This window comes from Cervus canadensis, chromosome 24 (genome assembly GCF_019320065.1).
Source record: "Cervus canadensis isolate Bull #8, Minnesota chromosome 24, ASM1932006v1, whole genome shotgun sequence".
NCBI classification, from domain to species: domain Eukaryota; kingdom Metazoa; phylum Chordata; class Mammalia; order Artiodactyla; family Cervidae; genus Cervus; species Cervus canadensis.
In genome coordinates this window covers 4,389,045-4,411,355 of record NC_057409.1, presented here as the reverse complement: position 1 = coordinate 4,411,355, position 22,311 = coordinate 4,389,045, and the positions used below count along the sequence as shown (strand labels likewise).

General features: G+C 39.0%; 2 protein-coding genes across 25 annotated transcripts in view; both read left to right on the top strand.

Moving 5' to 3' along the window:
- Positions 1-22,311, top strand: part of EIF4G3 (eukaryotic translation initiation factor 4 gamma 3) — a 343,267-nt gene that overhangs the window by 96,473 nt on the left and 224,483 nt on the right. The gene's annotated exons all lie outside the window — the stretch shown is intronic.
- LOC122426172 (RNA-binding motif protein, X chromosome-like) lies at positions 2,133-10,394 on the top strand. The gene is given in 1 exon segment (XM_043444867.1): positions 2,133-10,394. A coding segment is annotated over 1 exon segment (1,140 nt). The 5' UTR covers positions 2,133-9,104; the 3' UTR covers positions 10,245-10,394.

The window sequence follows — 22,311 nt, the reverse complement described above, 5'->3', positions numbered from 1 at the left end:
TATTTATTTCTGGGCTCTCTATTCTCTTTTATAGATAGCCTATCTTTATGCCAATAGCACACTGTTTTGATTCCTATAATTTTGTAGTAAGTTTTGAAACAATAAGCATGAGTCCTTCAACTTCTTCTATTTCAAGATTGTTTTGTCTGTTTGGAGTCCCTTGAAATTTCATATAAATTTTAGAATGGATTTTTCTATTTTTATCTGTTGCGATTTTGACAGGAATTGCATTGGATCTGTAGATCACTGTGGCTAGTACTGACATCTTAGCAATATGAAGTCTTTCCTATCTATGAACATGAGATGTGTTTCCATTTACTTATGTCTACTTTCTTTCCACAGTGTTTTGTAGTTTTCATTGTACAAGTGTTTCATTTCTTTAAGTTAATCCTAAGTATTCTTGTTGATGCTGTTGTACATGGAATTGTTTTCTTCATCATTTGTTTTTAGAAATTCAGCTGATTTTTGTGTATTGTCTTTATATCCTGCTACTTTGAAGAATTCATTTATTGTTGTAAGAGGGTTTCTTTTTTTTTGGTGTGGAATCTGTATACATTGTGTGTGTGTCCAAAATCACTGTAGATCATGACTGTAGCCTTGAAATTAAAAGACGCTTACTCCTTGAAAGGAAAGTTATGACCAATCTAGACAGCATATTAAAAAGCAGAGACATTAGTTTGCCAACAAAGGTCTGTCTAGTCAAGGCTATGGTTTTTCCATGGTCATGTATGGATGTGAGAGTTGGACTGTGAAGAAAGCTGAGCGCCGAAGAATTGATGCTTTTGAACTGTGGTGTTAGAGAAGACTCTTGAGAGTCCCTTTGACAGCAAGAAGATCCAACCAGTCCATCCTTGAAAGAGATCAAGTCCTGAGTGTTCATTGGAAGGACTGATGCTGAAGCTAAAAGTCCAGTGCTTTTGCCACCTGATGTGAAGAACTGACTCATTTGAAAAGACCCTGATGTTGGGAAAGATTGAAGGCGGGAGGAGAAAGCGACAATAGAGGGTGAGATAGTTGGATGGCATCACCAACTTAATGGACATGAGTTTGAGTAAACTCCAGGAGTTGGTGATAGACAGGGAGGCCTGGCGTGCTGCAGTTCATGGGGTTTCAAAGAGTCAGACACGACTGAGCAACTGAACTGAACTGTGTGTGTGTGTATGTATACATATATAAAAAATATCTTCTTTCTCTATACATCTCGTGATAGACTTTTAGGTTTTCATATATTTGTTATTGTGAATAATGCTGCAGTTAATACAGGAATCCAGATATCTTTTTGATATCTTGTTTATTTCCTTTGGATATATACTCAGAAGTAGGATTGCTAGATTGTATGATTATCACATTCTAAGGCTTGTATTTCTTTGAAAGATCATCTTGAATTTTACAAAAAATTTTAAGACCCAGCAGTCCCACTCCTGTGCATACACACCGAGGAAACCAGAACTGAAAGAGACACGTGCACCCCAATGTTCATCGCAGCACTGTTTATACTAGCCAGGACATGGAAGCAACCTAGATCCCCATCAGCAGACGAATGGATAAGGAAGCTATGGTACATATACACTGTGGAATATTACTCAGCCATTAAAAAGAATTCATTTGAATCAGTTCTAATGAGATGGATGAAACTGGAGCCCATTATACAGAGTGAAGTAAGCCAGAAAGATAAACACCCATACAGTATACTAACGCATATATATGGAATTTAGAAAGATGGTAACGATAACCCTATATGAGAAACAGAAAAAGAGACACAGATGTACAGAACAGACTTTTGGACTCTGTGGGAGAAGGTGAGGGTGGGATGATCTGAGAGAACAGCATCGAAACATGTATATTATCAAGTGTGAAACAGATCGCCAGCCCAGGTTGGATGCATGAGACAAGTGCTCGGGGCTGGTGCACTGGGATGACCCAGAGGGATAGGATGGGGAGGGAGGTGGGAGGGGGGATTAGGACGGGGAACACATGTAAATCCATGGCTGATTCATGTCAATGTATGGCAAAAACCACTACAATATTGTAAAGTAATTAGCCTCTAACTTATAAAAATAAATGAAAAATTAAAAAAAAAAAAGATAGTCTAGATTGATTATGTTTCGTCATTTTCTTGTTCTTCCTTGGCTCATATTTTACTAATATCTTCAAGTTTTATTTTTATAAAAAATCGTTTCTTACCCATCACTAGTATTAGCCTCCTTTCTTTAGATACATCTCACAATCAGCATTATTAAATATTTATGAAATCTGTATTTTTTGTCTTTGTTAAAAATAGGTATGTTAATTAGACCCAGTATTTGCTGTATTGCCTCTCTTTTTAAATGTAGAATTGCTAACTGTTGTAATAATTTAAGACATTTTTGAAGTTACTTTTCTGCCGCATTATAAATAGAAGTGAAAAACCTGTGACTTCTTGGAGCTTGCTTTCAGTGCTTAAACAAGTAGATGTGGTAGAGTTATTAAGGATATTGAGACAGTTAGTTAAGTAAATATTTATTGAATAATAACTGTGTGCAAGTTTTTGTGCCAGATAACCTAGGTTAACAGTGGTAGATAATATGATCCTTATCTTTAAGAGTTTTCATTTTATCAGATGAGATGGTTAATACATTATTTTAAACTCTAGAAAGTTATAAAGTACAGATGGGGAGAAAGTTTGGACTGTCTACTAGTAGAAGGTGGGGAGAGGTGAACATATTCCAGTTGAATCTTTTGAGTTGTATGAGAATTGTACTCTATAATGCAATGAGTCATGACATGTACAGTTAACTCTTTAACAAGTGGGGTTTAGGGGCAGCCACTCTCCATGCAGTTGAAAATGCACAGGTGTATATATACCTAGGTATATAGAAATTGAACACATCTGGTCAGAGCAGTTCTTCCTGAGGAAACTGACAGAATCCTTTATAGAACATTTTCTTCCTTATCGTCACTGACACTCGGTCAGCACTCACTGTGCATCAGGCTCTCCTCTGAGCGCTTCACTTGTGTTATATATGTAATCCGCATTACAGAGGTGTGCGGGGAGCCTGACTGCATCTCCTGTTTCAGACGGGGGTTGAGTCGTTTCCGTGCCCCTGGCGGTGTGCGGGCTGCTGTGCATCCCGTGGATTGCTTAGTCGTTACAGCAGCCTTCATTCACAAATAAGGAGATGGAACTCTCTGAAGCTACATAATTTGAGTACACATCTATCTGACTTTATAGCTCATGTGAAGTACTATATTTTACTGGGTGGGAAGCTGCCTTCTTCTTGTTGAACTCTCACATAAGGTATAAATAACAATACTCAATTTTGGGGGTACCAGCACTCTTGATCATCTATGAAAGCTATGGATCTACTTTGCAGAACAGTGAGCATATGAAAATAGTTTTTACTGCAGGTTTAGGAGAGTTCAAGTATCCTTTGAGCCTGGCTAAAGAGCCTTTACTTTGGTATGATTCCTTGCTCTAGTCTAGACCAACTTTCCCCTTGCAAGGGTGCCATGTTGTACTCTTTCCATGATTCTCAATATACGGAAATAGCTCATTTATTACTTTGTACACTGTGTGTTAAACTGACAGATACTTTATTAAGATTTTACCCACTTTTCCATCTTGAGGTAACCCTTTTTTAAAGCATTTGTATATGTTTAGCTCATTTATATCCTTGTTATTAAAAATTCTGGATCCATCTTGCTCCCTCTCAGTATCTGCTGAGTAATGACATTTATGAAAGTTAAGATTCCTTGTCATTAATATTTAATGTGGATGTACTCATTAAATGTTAAACCACATACCTAATTAAAATATTTAATATATATTCACTGATTTTTCTCCTTCAGAAGAAGGATTAATTTTAAAGATATAAAGTATGTTCTGTTGTTAAATATCAGCTAGAAATGGCTTTTGAATTTCTAAAATAAGAAAATAATAGATATAGTAATCAAGTTCTTTAATGTTAGAGAACTTTCAAAATGTGTTTCTTTAAACTCTGAGATAGTCTCTATAGGGGCATTTCATAAAGTATTTTATGCCCTGTTATTTAAGAGAAAAACAGCTGATGGGGCCAGTTTAAAATAAAATGAGTCATAGGAAATTGGACTGTCTTAAGTAATTGTGTAGTAAATGAAGTTGTAATTATTTTAAGGAAAAAGAAACAAGGAACATCATTATTTCAAGATACAAAATTATTATTGTTGTGAAGTTGGTGGCATGAATACAGGTGTTTTTTTTACTGTATGTTGAGATAGACATGGAAACATTTAACTCACATCATTCCTTTTTCAATCTTTTAAAAGCGCTCTGCTGTTAGGGTAATCTTACAGGCAAGAGATTGTGAAGGATTAGCATCTTTGTTTGTTGTGTCATTCTTTGATTGCTTAATTGCCAGGTAGAATGCAGAATGTTCAAGAGAAGGGTGTTTAGTTCTTTAGCTCTTACAAATCCCAACGAACCCTTAGGTATGTTGTTCCTTCTTAGCATTGTTAAATCAGCAGTACCTTTTTTTTCTTTTTTGTTCAGTATGTTGCAGGAAGAGGGGACCCGTTCCAGGGTGGATGGGCCCCCGGGCGGAGCGCAGCGGGGCGACGCGGCCCGGAGAGCTGCTGGGCCTTGTGCTTTGCAGTCTCAGGTTGTTTGGTGATGGGATTCGTTTCGGGTTTGTCTCTGGCCAGTCATTCTGACTCAGAGTCCTTCTTGGTGAAGCATGCATCGCTCAGCCAAGATAGATTTCAGCAAGGATTCTGGGAGGTTGGTAGGACATATGGACTGCCATCTCCTTTCTCCTTCTGACCTTTTCTGAATTCTTCCAGTTGGTGGTAGCTTGTTAGTTTCACCTTCTTTACCAGGCCCTCCTGTTGTAAGACAACTCATGCAGATCGTCACCGTGGGGTCTGGTTGGAGCAGGGAGCTTTGGTCAGTGGTCCCCTAATGAGCGTCTGTTCAGTGACCTTTCTGTCCTTCCTTTGGTCACACAGGGCAGCTTGAGGGACTGTGATTCCTCTACCAGGGGTCGAACCCGTGCTCCCTGCATTGGAGGTGTGGAGTCTTAACCACTGGATTGTTGGGGGAAGTACCTACTTAATCTGTCTAAAACAAATCAGAAAAATTAATTAGGGCTGTGTTTCAAATATTTATTTAAAAACTTCTATAGACCAATTAAGAGAGTTTGGTATTGGTGAAAACATGCATAGGAAAGGAAAGAGATGTAATGCTGAAATGTATGATTAAAGTTCATTAAACTCAGATAGTGAGCTGGGTTGGGTGAGAATATTTCAGCTTTCTGGAAAGTCTTCATCTCATTAAAATTTTTCCAAATATTGGTCAGGCATTGGTCATTGCTAATTGGTTTTCAGAGGAAGCTAATAAATTATATAACACAAAAAAGTTTGACCTAGACCAAGTTTGGGGTGGATTTCTTTCTTCATGTATTTTATGTGTTGGGCTAAGTTCTGTGGGAGAAAATGTAGTAGAGAGGGTTCACTTACACTTTGGCTGGAAAGACAAAATGTACTCACAGAAATTGAACTGTTAAAAGAACTAGAGGAAAGGAATTGTTTAACATTTCAGTGGAAGAGAAGAAAGCCAAAATCAAACAATAACACTAAACAAAAGGAAACTCCTCAAACTTTAACAATGCACCAACGTCTTTGTGCTTTTCTTAAGGGGTTTCTTTCAAACCCTAACCTGTTCATTCATCAGACTTTGTGTTTTTTTTTTTTTTTTTGGAGCATCTGCTTGTGTGGCATTGTGCAGAGCACAAGGGATACAGTGCTGTCTGCCTTGAAGATGCCTGTAGCTTAGTGGGAAAGTTGAAAGTGATCGATCGTTTAAGTGCAGGTGTGATGAATGCTGAATTTGAGGTAGGCAGAGAATGTCTTGCTATTCTTGCAAGCATGGAGCCGCAGCTTGAAACTCAGCCAGGGACACTGGGCAGTGAGACATTTATCTCAGGAGAGGTGAGATATGGATTGAGTTTCTAAAGATAAGGAGAAGGTATACAAGTGAAAAAAGGTATGTTTGTGTAGTTGGAAAACTACAAAGAAAAAAAGCATCAGAATGTTGGCTCTTGAGCTTTGGAGCCCATCTAAGGTTATTAGAGTTCATTACAAGAGAGGAAGGAATGCTCTCGTAGTTAGAGTCATAGATAACTGACTACATGACAGCAATTGTAGATGCAGAGAGGTGTGCACATTGGGCTTAGTGACAGTCCACTATTTTAAAGTATGTTTTTGCATAAAATTTGATGTTCATAATGATGAATTTGTATGATCAAGAAAAAATTCAGACTGTATTCAGTGTGCTGAAGATTTCCATCCAGAATAGTTACAAGAGAAAAATAAATTTTGCTTATTTAAAGAGGTTTGTTCCTTGCTGTCTGGAAAATGTGAAATTGTACAGTAGAAGGAATAACTAACTTTCCAGGGATTCCAAGAAAGTGCAGTTATATCATAATCTAATATAAATTGTTCATTAAATGTGGTGGGAATGTAGGGTAAAGGAAAGAAGGGAATGAGTTGGTTAAGTCAGGAAAGTGATTTTTTTAACTTGTATTGGAGAAAAAAGCACATTTCAGGGTTAACGATATTTATAAATAGTAGTGTTTTCTTTCCACCGTCACACTCGGCAGTGATGCAGCGTGTCTCCTGACTCGGTGGGCTGGACATTCTGAGCAGGTGTCCCGTGCCAGCTGCTGTGAATGTTGGTGAAGCCCTGTCACTGTTGTATCTAGGTCACCGCTTCTTAAAGCTTCAGGTGAATCAGCATCACCTGGTGGGGCCCAGCCTGGAGTTTCCAAATCAGTAAGTCTGGGGTGAGGCCTACAAATATGAATTTCAACAGGTAGCCACATGCTGATGCCACTGGCCCAGGGACAACACTCTGAGAACCACTGCTTTAGGTTTAGTGCAAGTCCTGCTGTTCCCCTTTCCCATTTGTAAAATGGAAATCAAAATAGGAATCCTTTGAACCCAGAACTGTTTGATTTATACTTATATGCCTAATACTAGGATTTTAAGTAACAGTTTAAGTGTTTTTGCACAGTGAAATATTACAATAGCTGCCACTTTGGGAATACTTTTTATATAACAGGCATTGTGATGTATTTTATCTCATTTAGTGTGTTCAGTGCATCTTCACTGAATCTTCAAGATATTCCTTATTTTTCCTTTTATAGAGAAAGAAACTGAATTTAGGTAATTTGCTTGTATAATTTTTGTGTGGTAGAGCCAGAATTTAAACCCAGGTCTCCGTCTGAAAAACCCATGCTCTTTTTTTTTTAAACTTTTTATTTTTGCATTAGGGTATAGCCAGTTAACTATTTCGTGATAGTTTCGGGTGAACAGCAAAGGGACTCAACCATAAATAAACATATATCCATTCTTCCCCCAATTCCCCTCCATCCAGGCTGGCATTTATTTAGCAGGGTTCCCTAGGCTCTACAGTTGGTCCTTGTAACCCGTGATATTTCAGTAATTCTGTTAGGCCTACTTGTAAGATAACTTCAATCAGTTTATCCTCTGCTTGTGTTACTTGTTTCAGACTTTTTTCTAGAAAGTGATGGTCTTTGATGCATCCTCAGAATAGAAGCGTATAGCACATGTTTCATGTTACTTGGTGTACAGAGCAGCTTAATATTGTGACTTTGATAATGAGATTGTGTTTATGTTTGTTCCTAGTTCTCATCTTGGATTTAAAAGCAGAATTCACTTACCTTGTTCAGTTAAATGAATGGTTCATTATCAGTAAATGAAGATCAGAAGAAAGACAGCCCCTAAGTTGTACAGTGGGAAATGACTGCTTCCATTGCAGTTGTTAAATCTATGCTGGTCATCTCCCAACTCACACACAAGCATGTCTGTGGTAGGAAGTTAAGAGCTTTGTTAGTAGTGGGACTCTTGAACAAATAAAAGCCATCACTTCTCATGTCAGTCTTCAGTGGTTCCTCTTCTGAGAAAAAGGATAGCAAATGGCCTATAAGGTATGTATTTCTTGAAAAATTAAGAAGTTAATTTATTATGCTTATGTAGAGTGTTATTTATTATATGTAAAGGTAGTTTAATAAGTGATTGGACTTATAGAGAACTTCTCGTTACTCTGTTCCTTTCCCCACGACCATTATGCCTAACTGCCTAGCATTTTAATATTGAGTCAGAAAAGGACCTTGGAAGCTTAAGACCATTCTCTGGGCTACTATTAGCAATGAACGAAGTAAAAATCTACTTACTGTCTTGGCCTGCTCCCTTTATACTACTGTAAGGCAGCACTGACCACCTGAGTCATATTCTAAATCGGTTTTACTGCTAAATAGCCATATTGCAAATAATGAGATTTGGTAGAATTAATAATATGGTGTAATATTTATACATAAATGTGGAAATGGCCCCTTATGTGCACGCTTTCTCATAAGTACTCCATAAGTCCTGTCCCTTTCAAATAACGAGGTAACGAGCGTCACTTTGGTGGGTAGTCCTGGTGGCTGCAGGGCGAGAGAGGATGGCGTGAGCCTGGTCTCCCTGTGCGACACCACTGGCTTCAGTGGGCTTTTATAGGCCAGTCTGGGAACCTAACTGCCGAGTTCCAAAAGCAGGTTTGCTCACTATAAAATTTATGTGTGCCTATGAGAAAAAAAAAAAGAAACTCAGAAGTATCAGAAGTATAACAGGAAAAGAAGACCCATATCTTGCTACCTAAAGGGCCATGCCAGTCATGTTAGCATGTTTCTTCCAGTTGTTTTGCTGTGTACTTAAGGAAAAAATACTTCTGAAATCAGTGTACCACAATTTGATATCCCTCTGAAAATTATCGGCAACTTCTCATTAAAAAGTCTTTCTAAATATGTATTTTAAGAGTGCAAATACCCATTCCCCAAGGAATTTTGTATTTTTTTACTGTTATAAATATGTTTAAACAAGTGACTCATAGCTTTACTTTTTTGCTGGCTAAATAATACCAATTAAGAAAAAAAATCACTCGTTGCACGGTAGTGCGAGCACCTTACAGCTTCCGTTCTCAGGATCGGCCGCCCTCCTGCGTGCTGAGCTGCTAGGAAGCCGCTGTTGGCGAGCTCGTAGGAGCTTGAGACTGTCGTCACCTCTCCAGTTTTAACCAGGGGGGGAAAATGGTTGAGGCAGATCGTCCAGGAAAGCTCTATATCGGTGGCCTCAATACAGAAACAAATGAGACAGCCCATGAAGCAGTATTTGGCAAATATGGGCGAATAGTGGACGTTCTCTTGATGAAAGATCGTGAAACCAATAAATCTAGAGGATTTGCTTTTGTCACCTTTGAAAGCCCAGCAGATGCTAAGGATGTAGCCAGAGACATGAATGGAAAGTCCTTAGATGGAAAAGCCATCAAGGTAGAGCAGGCCACTAAACCGTCACTTGAAAGTGGCAGACGTGGACCACCTCCACCTCCAAGAAGCAGAGGCCCTCTGACAGGTCTTCGAGGAGGAAGTGGAGGAACCAGGGGGCCTCCATCCCATGGAGGGCACATGGATGATGGTGGCTGTTCCATGAATTTTAACGTGAGTTCTTCCAGGGGACCACTTCCAGTATAGAGAGGACCACCACCATGAAGTGGGGGTCCTCCTCCTAAAAGATCGGCCCCTTCAGGACCAGTTCGAAGCAGCAGTGGAATGGGAGGAAGAGCTCCTGTATCACGTGGAAGAGATAGTTACGGAGGTCCACCTCCAAGGGAGCCCTTGCCCTCTCGTAGAGATGTTTATTTGTCCCCAAGAGATGATGGATATTCTACTAAAGACAGCTATTCAAGCAGAGATTACCCAAGTTCTCGTGATACAAGAGATTATGCACCACCACCAAACGATTATACTTACCGTGATTATGGTCATTCCAGTTCACGTGATGACTATCCATCAAGAGGCTATAGTGGTAGAGATGGCTATGGTTGTGATTGTGACTATTCAGATCATCCAAGTGGAGGTTCCTACAGAGATTCATTTGAGAGTTATGGTAACTCACGTGGTGCTCCACCTACACGAGGGCCCCGCCATCTTATGGTGGAAGCAGTCGCTATGATGATTACAGCAGCTCACGTGACGGATATGGTGGAAGTCGAGACAGTTACTCAAGCAGCCAAAGTGATCTCTACTCAAGTGGTCGTGATCGGGTTGGCAGACAAGAAAGAGGGCTTCCCTCTTCTAAGGAAAGGGGGTACCCTCCTCCACGAGATTCCTACAGCAGTTCAAGCCGCGGAGCACCAAGAGGTGGTGGTCGTGGAGGAAGTCGATCTGTGATAGAGGGGGGGGCAGAAGCAGATCTTAAAAACAAACAACTTTGGACCAAAATCCCTGTTAAAAGAAACAAACAAAAGTGGAACCTGTTCTATCATAACTACCCAAGGACTACTAAAAGGAAAGATAGTGTTACTTTTTTAAAATTTCCTGTTAAGTTCCCCTTCCATAATTTTTATGTTCTTGAGCAAATGAAACGTTAAATGTGTTTAAGTCTTGACGTGTGTACTAGTGGTGTAATCTTCCAAGTAAAAGTGTCCCTAAAGGCCACTTCCTATAGGATTTTCCCCAGTAAATGATGAGGCAAGCAGTTTATCTTACACAAAATTTCTTGTCATCTAAAATGGAGAGATGAATCCTCCTGCCTATATAAACAAGCTAGCTATTAGAGGGTGGTCGGGGTATGCTACTCTTAGGATTTCAGAGCGTCTTCAAACTGAAATCTCAAATGTTCTCAGTATGAAAAACCTGAGATCAGATGCATATATGTCAGGAAAGTGCTATTCGCCCAGTAAACCCAGAAAAAAGCAAATGAATAATGTTGGCCATATTTTGCCTTTCTGACATTTCCTTGGAAACCGACAAGAACCTCCCCTTTCCCCCTCCCCATTAAGAGCATTTAAGTGTGTATTAAGCAACAACAGAATACTAAATAAAAAGTTTGGCCAAAACCAACCATGAAGCTGCAAAAAAAAAAAAAAAAAAAATCAGAAAATAAAGAGAATGAAAATCAGCCATTATTTCCCAGAGAAACCTTTACATGTGGAGAGAATTCTTCATCTGCTTTTTACATTTATAAGTAAGTAAGTAAGTAAAGTCGCTCAGTCGTGTCCGACTCTTTGTGACGCCGTGGATGGTAGCCTACAAGGCTCCACCATCCATGGGATTTTCCAGGCAAGAATACTGGAGTGGGTTGCCATTTCCTTCTCCAGGGGATCTTCCTGACCCAGGGATCGAACCCAGGTTCAGGCATTGCAGGCAGACGCTTTACCGTCTGAGCCACCAGGGAAGCCCTTTTTACTTTTATAGACATATATAAAATATACACATATAAACTGTCTTTTAAGTTGTACACATGTAACTTAAAGGAGATTTTTGTTCATGCATGCTTGTAAGTTAAATTTTTATCCTAGCATATCATGTACATCATTTCATGTCAAGATAGAATTACACATCATTTATTGGGTCGTGATTTGTGTTTAAATACCAGAACTAATCTTTTGGCTGTGTTGGGAAGAAGGCACTTTTAGGAATGGAGTTGTTTGCAAATAAGAATATTACTTTTGTACTATGATTTATATAACTAGTGATTTGTTCATGGACATTTGTGTTATTTCTATATTGTTGCTTTCATGAATAATATAAATAATACCGTGATTAACATCCTTGCCATTTTGATCTTTATATTGCTAATTTCTTCATGATTGTAAAATAACTGGTTAACATTTATCCATCTGTTTAATGAAAACAGAGCAGTGGAATGCCTATGATTTTTAAAAAGCTAATAATATAGAAGGGTTTATGAATAGAAAGAACCTATTCTTCACCTCTGTTCTTATCCATCAGAGGCAGCTGCTTTTAATTCCTCTGGCCTTACCTCTGTTATCTATAATACAGTTTTTTTTTTTACCATTGGTTTGTCATTATCCATTGACTGTGCTTCAGTAAGTGGTGTTTCAGTTTATTTTACAGTCTTTCTTTTTCCATTTCCTCTCAATATAGTTAGGTTCTTGGTCCCATTACAACTAAACAAATTTTTAGAACATGCAGTTTGGATACTTGATGAACAAGTCGTACTCTAAAGATGAAAAAGAGCAGTTTTTGTTTATGAATTCTGTTTCCTTCTTAACTCTTGCTTTTTGTTGTGTACTCTTTTTCTGTCAGAATTTTTTCCCAATTTTACTGCTAAGAGAATTTACATTTGCCAACTCTTATATTAAAGGAGAATGATAATCCCCGTGAATCTTTCTCGTGAGATTCTCAGGAGTTCCCATGTGACCTGTAAATAAAACAAACAAAACCTTAGGGAAACTCTGTATCTAATGCACATGTAGTGTTTTAGGTATGTTGTCAGTCTTGTCTCAAGATTTTCTTCATTGCATTGTCCAAACCTGAATTATATTAAGAACAATAAAAATTTAATTCTAAGGAGGATGGGAATCCCTTTTAGAGCCAGTAATCGTTTCCTTAAGGAATATATCAGAACATATAGGAATTTACTTTACTAGGCAGTCAATGTATTAGTCATTCTTTTAGTCAGTGATTCAATATTGCATTTTAATTTTGTTTTGTTTTTGATGGAGGTTTCATGATCTGTTGTTTGTTCTTCTGTACTTTTTGCTAATTTGTTTTTGTGGGTGTTATCAACAAAGCCAGATTTAAGTGAATTAAGAACTTTGTTATCTCATGCATATGCCTCAAGTGATAAAATCTCATATGTTATAACTAATGGAAAATGACCTAAAACTCGTTTATTTCATCTTAATTTAATGCTTTTGTATTCCAAGAATAGTTATTGATCTTATACATATGTACAAATGCAAACTCATGATACCCATGATTAAGATACCCTAGATAGTGAGTTAAACTGTCTATTTTTGAAAATAATTTGTTTCTATAAAGGTCTTCATAAACCTCATGTTTAATTTGTGGGTAGAAATATTAGTAGCTTCCAGGTTTTGTGTATCAAGCACTCTGTTAGGCACTCTCCAAAATGTGTCTATAAATTTGCATTCATCCCTCTTAACGATTTCTGTTTTACAAGGTAAGAAAGTGGGACTCTTTCAGTTATTTGCCTGTAGTAACACATCTATTAAATGATAGAGCTGAAGCTAGGTATGGTCATGTGTTCTCCCATTTTATTTTCAGCACCTCAGTTTCTAACATGGAAGAAGGATGCTCAGTCACTAAATAATGTCTGAGTCACTTGTGATCCCGTGGACTGTAACCCACCACGATCCTCTGACCATGGGATTCTCCAGGCAAGAATACTGGAGTGACTTGCATTTCTCTGATAATGAGTGATGCTGAGCATCTTTTCATGTGTGTGTTAGCCATCTGTATGTCTTCTTTGGAGAAATGTCTGTTTAGTTCTTTGGCCCATTTTTTGATTAGGTCATTTATTTTTCTGGGATTGAGCTGCGGGAGTTGCTTGTATATTTTTGAGATTAATCCTTTGTTGCTTCACTTGCTGTTATTTTCTCCCATTCTGAGGGCTGTCATTTCACCTTGCTTATAGTTTCCTTTGTTGTGCAAAAGCTTTTAAGTTTAATTAGATCCCATTTGTTTATTTTTGCTTTTATTTCCAATATTCTGGGAGGTGGGTCATAGAGGATCCTGCTGTGATTTATGTCGGAGAGTGTTTTACCTATGTTCTCCTCTAGGAGTTTTATAGTTTCTGGTCTTACATTTAGATCTTTAATCCATTTTGAGTTTATTTTTGTGTATGGTGTTAGAAAGTGTTAAAAAGTGATGACTGTTATCCAAAAGTCTACAAGCAATAAATGCTGGAGAGGGTGTGGAGAAAAGGGAACCCTCTTACACTGTTGGTGGAAATGCAAACTAGTACAGCCACTGTGGAGAACAGTGTGGAGATTGCTTAAAAAACTGGAAATAGAACTGCCATATGACCCAGCAATCCCACTCCTGGGCATACACACTGAGGAAACTAGATCTGAAAGAGACACGTGCACCCCAATGTTCATCGCAGCACTGTTTATAATAGCCAGGACATGGAAGCAACCTAGATGCCCATCAGCAGATGAATGGATAAGAAAACTGTGGTACATATACACAATGGAATATTACTCAGCCATTAAAAAGAATTCATTTGAATCAGTTCTAATGAGATGGATGAAACGGGAGCCCATTATACAGAGTGAAGTAAGCCAGAAAGATAAACACCAATACAGTATACTAACGCATATATATGGAATTTTGAAAGATGGTAACGATAACCCTATATGCAAAACAGAAAAAGAGACACAGATGTACAGAACAGACTTTTGGATTCTGTGGGAGAAGGCGAGGGTGGGATGTTTTGATAGAAGATCATTGAACCAAGTATACTATCAAGGGTGAAACAGATCACTAGCCCAGGTTGGATGCATGAGACAAGTGCTCGGGGCTGATGAACTGGGAAAACCAGAGGGATGGGATGGGGAGGGGGGATCAGGATGGAGAACACGGGTAAATCCATGGCTGATTCATGTCAGTGTATGGCAGAAACCACTACAATATTGTAAAGTAATTAGCCTCCAACTAATAAAAATAAATGAAAAAAAAAGAAGTACTGGAGTCGGTTGCCATTCCCTTCTCCAGGGAATTTTCCCAACCCAGGGATCAAACCTGCGTCTCCTGCTTGGCAGGTGGATTCTTCACCACTGAGCCACCAGGGAAGTCAGTGGAAGAAGAATAGATGGGAACAAAATGAATAGTAACTAAGATAGAAATTTTGAATATAGAGTCTGTTATTGGTGTCACCAAAGCCAGTGATCCGAAGTTCATGTTAGGTGAATAGCATAAAATACGTCTAGATCTGCCTTGTCTTTTCCTGCACTTAGACCTGAATCTTTGTAACTTTCCTGTTGATTCCTTTGGATACTGTGATGTATTGCATGTAGAAATCATAACTTATTTCTGTCGCTCTTGATTAAAATTGTTACTTCTCAAATTGGTCCTTTTACATCGGTTCCCGTGTGAAAATCATCATCTTTCCCATTACTACCCAGTTTGCTTCCTCAGCTCTAGATTCTGTGTTTGTCTCTTGTCTTTATTGAGACAACATTTGAATATCGTATAATTCACCCATTTAAAATGTACAGTTATTGGATCTTGGCATATTCAGAGTTGTACAGTCCTCACCAAAGTCAATTTGGGGACATTTTCATCACCCCCTAAAGAAAGCCTGTGTGCTTCGTTAGCCTGTTACTCCCCAACACCCCAGCTCTTGTTCTCATGTTTGTGCTATGTTGCTTCAGCTGTGTCTGACTCTTTGCAACCCTGTGGGCTGTAGCCCGCCAGGCTCCTCTGTCCACGGGATTCTCCAAGCAAGAATACTGGTGTTGGTTGCCCTTCCTTTCTTTAGGGGTTCTTCCCGATGCAGGGATCAAACCCCTGTATCTTACTTCTGCATTGCAGGCAGATTCTTTATTGTCTGAGCCACTTGGGAAGCCCCACACCAGGCCTCGACAACCATTGATCTTCTTTCTGTCTCTGACAGATTTGCCCGTTCTCAGTATTTCATATAAGACTTACTTTTCTTAGCATGTTTTTGTTGCTTAATAGTATCTATTGTATGGATATATGTATAATTATCTTTTCATCAGTTCAGTTCAGTCGCTCAGTTGTGTCTGACTCTTTGCGACCCCATGGACTGCAGCATGCCAGGCTTCCCTGTCCTTTACTATCTCCCTGAATTTGCTCAGACTCATATCCATTTAGTCAGTGATGCCATCCAGCCATTTCATCCTCGGTTGCCCCCTTCTTTTCCTGCCGTCAATCTTTCCCTGCATCAGGGTCTTTTTCATTGAGTTGGTTTTTTGCGTCAGGTGGCCAGAGAATTGGAGTTTCAACTTCAGCATCAGTCCTTCCAATGAATATTCAGGTTTGATTTCCTTTAGGATTGACTGGTTGGATCTCCTTGCAGTCCGAGGGACTCTGAATAGTGTTCTCCAGTACCACAGTTTGAAAGCATCAATTCTTTGGTGCTCAGCCTTCTTTATGGTCCAACTCTCACATCCAAACATGACTACTGGAAATACCTTATCCTTGACTATACAGACCTCTGTCAGCAAAGTGATGTCTTTGCTTTTTAAATACGCTGTCTAGGTTTGTCATAGCTTTCCTGCCGGTAAACAGTCATCTTCTAATTTCATGGCTGCAGTCACCGTCCACAGTGATTTTAGAGCCCAAGAAGAGGAAATCTGTCACTGTTTCCACCTTTTGCCCTTCTATTTGTTATGAAATCATGGGACTGAAAATCATAATCTTAGTTTTTTGAATTTTGAGTTTTAAGCCAGCTTTTTCACTCTCCTTTTTCACCTTCATCAGGAAACTCTTTACTTCCTCTTCACTTTCTGCCATTTGAGTAGTATCATCTGCATATGTGAGGCTGTTGATATTTGTCCCTGCAATCTTGACTCCAGCATGTATTTCATCCAATCCTGGCACTTTGCATGATGTTCTTTGCATATATTAATTAAACATGGTGATGATATACAGCACTGACGTACACTCCTTTCCCAGTTTTGAATCAGTCTGTTGTTCCATGTCTGATTCTAACTGTTGCTTCTTGACCTGTTTACAGGTTTCTCAGGAGGCAGATAAGGTGGTCTGGTATTCCCATCTCTTTGAGAATTTTCCAATTTGTTGTGATCCACACAGTCAAAGGCTTTAGCATAGTCAGTGCAGCAGAAGTAGGTGTTTTTCTGGATTTCTCTTGCTTTTTCTATGATCCAACGGATATTGGCTGTAGATACTTGATTTATTGGCTATTATGAATAAGGAACATTAGTATGTAATTTTTTTTGGTGGACGTGCTACCCTATCTCTTACCCTCACAATATAAATAAGATTATTACATCATCATTTTAAAAGTCAGTGGCTCTTCTTTGCTGAGAAAAAAAGATGAACGTGTCTTAGCAAAGAACATGCAGTTTTCCTGCAGCCTGGCCATAATCAGACTGCAGCTGTACCAGCATCACTCCACTGAACTCTCTTTTCCCAGCCCTTTCTAAAGAGAACCCCTTACCTATTTGTGGAGCATGCTTTACTTTCTTATCCCTGTACTCTGCAAATTTCTTTTCAAAATAATATCTCTAATTCTTCGTATGAACTAAAGCTTTTTACTTCTCTGCATGCAACTCTGATTTCACTAGACCCTTCCACAGTTTCAGACCTAGTTTTGTCTGATTTTTAATCAGTTTTAAATACAGTAAATTGAAAATACATTAAAAAATAGGATTTATCACATCTTGTTTCTTTACTTACTGTGATATCCTTTTTATTGGAACTCCTAAGGACAAGGGTTGTTTCACTTCATAGCTTAATACAGTGCCTGACAGAGTATTGATGCTCAATCAGTATTGAGTATGTGTCCAGAGGAGTTAAAATTAGCAATCACATTAAATTGGTTTGTATTATGGCTATCTGTCCTGTCCTTTATATTGTGTTCTGACATCAGCACACCCATTAAAAAAAGAGGAACTTTTGTTATATGTCAATTAAAAAAAAAATTAACCATTCTAGAAAAAAATACTTGTGAGCCTCATTCTCTGTGGTAATAAGTCTATATTGATCCTAGCACTGCTGAAATTAGATTATCTTTCAGTTACCTTTTGTCTTTAAAATTCTGAGATTCTGACTTTGGTTTAGTTTTAGTTTGAGACTTTCTTGATTTGTCCTGTGATAACCTTGTTTATTCTTTAGGGATTCTGAGTAGAGAAATTAGCCACATTGATTCCACTGAGAGGGTGAGCAGTGTCTTGGTGGTGGTGGTGCTGGTTTAGTCGCTAAATCGTGGCCGCGTGGCTGACTCTTGTGACTCCCTTCCAGGCTTCTCTGTCCATGGTATTCTCCAGGCAAGAATACTGGAGTATGCAACAGTTAACACTGACCAAATAGATCCCTTCGGTTTATAAATTGCAAGGTTTTTCATAGTTTTATTTGCTAGTTTTCATAGTTAGTTTAGAGACCACTTGAAAGTTCAGTACCAACCTACTTCTAAATTTATCCTCCCCAGCCCCTGACTTCTCTTCTCAGCTTGGATTCAAATATTGAAATGGCTCCTTAGCCATTTGGATATCTGTTAGGCATATGTTGCTTTTGATTACCCCTTCCCCTAAGTCTGTTCCCCCTATCTCACAGTAGTATCTCCACCCACTTAATATTTCAAACCATAAACTTAAAAGCCATCATCTGTTTTCATGTAGTTATCCCTTTTAAATATATATTTTAAATATTATTGTATCTTTTATTATTATTTTGTTTTCTTCAGCTAGGAGGTAAATTCCATGAAGACAGAGATTTTAGAATCTTACTCACCTAATTTTGTATCCCACGCAGCAGTGTGTGACATATAGTTTGTTCTCAGTAAATACATATTAAATAAGTGAATCAGTCAATCCTCATTCCTTTCTGTCCCTTCTTTTCAGTCAAATCAATAGGAATTTTGTTTGCTCTGCCTTTGATACACAACCCAAATTGTTCCAGCTTCTTTTCATCTTTATTTTTACTGTTCTAAGTTACCATCAGTTTTGGCCTAGTTTATTGTGATAGCATTTAAACTAATTGTTTCCATTCATACGTTCTTCTGTTCTTTTCACAAAGCAGCCAAAATGATCTTTGAAAACATCAGATCTGCTCATACTGCTACTGCTAAATCACTTCAGTCATGTCCAACTCTGTGCAGCCCCATCCCTGGGATTCTCCAGGCAAGAACACTGGAGTGGGTTGCCATTTCCTTCTCCAATGCATAAAAGTGAAAAGTGAAAGTGAAGTCACTCAGTCATGGCTGACTCTTCGCGACCCCATGGACTGCAGCCTACCAGGCTCCTCCGTCCATGGGATTTTCCAGGCAAGAGTACTGGAGTGGGGTGCCATTGTCATGGTCCTGCTTAAAATTTCCTATAGCTTACTCCACTTATCAAAGTCCATACCATACTTAAGCCCTTAAGCAATATTGTCTCTGCTGCAGTATCTTTTTAGCTTCAGGATGGGGGGATTACTCCCTACCCCACTTGGAACAGTTGAGTCATGCCCATTGCATGACCTTGTGAAACTTTCAGGGTCTTATACCTGTCATTTTTCTGGCATGTGAGTTCTTTCCCTAGTTTTTGTTATTACTATGTAACAAGTCACCCCAGAATTAACAGCTTAACATAGCACCCATTTGTTATCTCACAGATTAGGTGGACCTGAGCTGTTAGGGTCCTCTGCTTAGGACCATGCTGAAATTAAAGTATAAACAAAGAGACTGGAATCTCATGTGAAAAGTGAAAGTGAACGTCGCTCAGTCATGTCTTTGTGACCCCATGGCCTATACAGTCCATGGAATTCTCCAGGCCAGAATACTGGCGTGGTAGCCTTTCCTATCTCTAGGGGATCTTCCCGACCCAGGAATCGAACCGGCGTCTCCTGCATTGCAGGCGGATTCTTTCTCACCTAAGCTGCACCTTCCTTCCCTCCTCCTCTCTTTCTTTGTGTCTCTGTCTAACCCCACCCACCGCCCCGACCCCCATCTCCCCCCCCCCACCCCCGTCTTCCCCCCTCCCACACACTCTCTTTCTTGGATTTCTCTTTGTCTCTTCCTCCTGTCTCTGTCTCTCTCTTTTCCCCTCTCTTCCCCCATCTCTCTCACTTTCCTTCTCTCCCTCATGTTTTCATTTCATCTACCAGGGCATCTCATGTAAGGCTTGGAATTCACTTCCATACTCATTCGGATTGTTGGAAGACTTTATTTCCTTGTGGTTGTTGGACTCGGGTCCTTGTTTTCTTACTGGCTGTTGGCTATGAATTGCTCTCAGGTCCTCGAGGCTACCTTCAGGTCCTTGCTGTGTGGTCCTCTCATAATCTGGAAGGCTTAGTCTTTAAGAACAGCAAGAGAATCTCTCTCTGATTCACTGTGGTTTAAAGAGCTCAGCTAAAAAGTTCAGACCCACCCAGGGGAATCTCTGTTGATTAACTTGAAGTCAGCTGTTTAGTTACCTAATCACAGGAGTGATATTCCATCATGTTCACTGGTATATTAAGGGGAAAGAATTACACAGAGTATGTGCACCAGAGACAGGAGTATTGAGAGCCATTTTAGAATTCTGCCTACCACAGTCTGCCCTCTGGCTAAGGAGGATTCCCGCATGGTATCCTGTCTTTGTTACCTTTGATTCCTAGACATGTTTCTGAGGGCAGATGTTTTTTTCTTATTTTTATTTCATTACTGATTTGAGGTAGGTAGTCAACATTGAAAAAGTAGCGGTCTGTTTTTATTTCACTAGCTTCCATTACCAGTTATTAATAAATATGAAAAGAAACAATCCTCAGAATTGAACCCAGTACTTAGAGAGTCCATGGTAGAAGTGTCCATGACAGCATCTGTTTGCTTGAGTAATTAAATATTACTGGAATTATATGAAATTGCCTTTTTAAAAAATGTGAAAAAAAACTTCAATTTCAGAAATTCCACATGGTTCAACCTTATAAGTGTAGCTAAGAGTAGAGCAAGGAGGAAGGTAATATACTTTCTCTTTTCCTTGGTTTTTGGGAGGAGTTTGGCAGTAATAATGTCTGATTTTGAAAAAATGTCATGATACTTAGTAAAATTTTCTAGTATTCACTGTAGTGTTCCTTTTTAATTGACTAAATCAGCTTTTATTTCCCAATATTTGTAGTTAAAAATATCTCTAAATATTGGGAAATAAATAATCTGAAGGAAGAAGTAGGATGATATGAAAAACTCACCAGGAGGGGTGGAGAGCTGAGGCTTGAGTATTGAAATTAGCCAAGTAAGAAGGCAGTCCAGCCAGTCCATCCTGAGGGAGAGCAGTCCTGAATGTTCACCGGAAGCACTGATGCTGAAGCTGAAGCTTCGCTACTTTGGCCACCTGATGCGAAGAACTGACTCTTTGGAAAAGACCCTGATGCTGGGGAAGATTGAAGGCGGGAGGAGAAGGGGACAACAGAGGATGCGATATTTGAATGGTATCACTGACTCAGTGGACACGAGTTTGAGTAAACTCTGGGAGTTGGTGATGGACGGGGAAGCCTGGCGTGCTGCAGACCATGGGGTCGCAAAGAGTCGAACACGACTGATCGCCTGAACTGAACTGAACTGAAGAAAAGCTTTGGAATCCTTCCAGTCTACCCCAGATTGAACTTGGTAATTTTCATGTGGGAGTTGCAGCTGTTGAAATGCTTTTAGATGATTTCACTAAGTAAACTTCATCTTGGGATAAAAAATTAAGGGATGACTTCTCAGACATAAACTATGTACTGTGTTTGCCTTTATAGGAATGAATTTATTTATTTTTTTTCTGAAAACATTATTTCTTGACAGGAATTTTTTGCAATTCTTTTGACAAAGATTTAATTGTTTTTAAGTGCTGTGTTTTTATTGGCATATATTGGGCAACATGTATATGTAGATGCAATAAATAAAAATGTGTTTTATATGTGTGTATATAATGTTTAACAATATATCTATATTCATTCATATCTGTCTAGAATTCAATCATAAGTCTATATGTGAGTACTTCCTTAAAATAGAGTTTATTCTTTCTAGATTTGCTGATTGGTGATTTCTGGATAAATTCATCACAGCATTACTATTTTCATTTTCCTTTTATTACCCTGTCCCTTGTGTTAGTACATAAAGTGACAGAGATGGAAGAATACCATAGCAGTGTATAAGACATTCAGAGCAAATGGGCACGCATGCTTACTGTATAAAAGAGATAATTTTTCTTTCTGGAGCAAAAGGCAGCATGCTTACTGTCTGTCATAAAACATTCAGGTTCCCTAAGTTCAGGGTTCCTTTCAGGTAATGCAAGTCACCACATGGACACAGTATGTGGCCTTGTTTGTGTTACCCTGAACCTTAGGTTCAAAGTGTGGTACAAAGATACTCTACTTCTGTTGTTGAAAGTAATAAATAGCTCCTCATTTTGTCTAAAGGAAAAAAAAAAACCTAGAAAGTTTCATGTTTCATTGGTGATCATGAGGTACCCCTGAGCCAGATTCACACTCTGGCTGTCTGTCCTCTTCAGGTATCGATGTACTTTATTTGGCTAGTACAGTGTTTTGGAAGTCAGGAAAATGTTTTGTAAAAATCTTTACTTTTAGTTTTTCTTGAAAACTTGGAAGATACTGCGTGACTTGTTTGAAATTCTGAATGGTGGCACTTGGCTCCAGCTGAGCGTCTGCTTCCGCATGGGGGATGGGCATTCACGCCAGTTCTCTGTAGACCTTATTCCCTGTTGTTTACACCTGGTCGTTCCCCCCCACATACGTTTCCTGCACAGTATTTTCATTCCTCTTGGGTTAAGAGAATGATCATGTTCAGGAAACTTTACTTTTT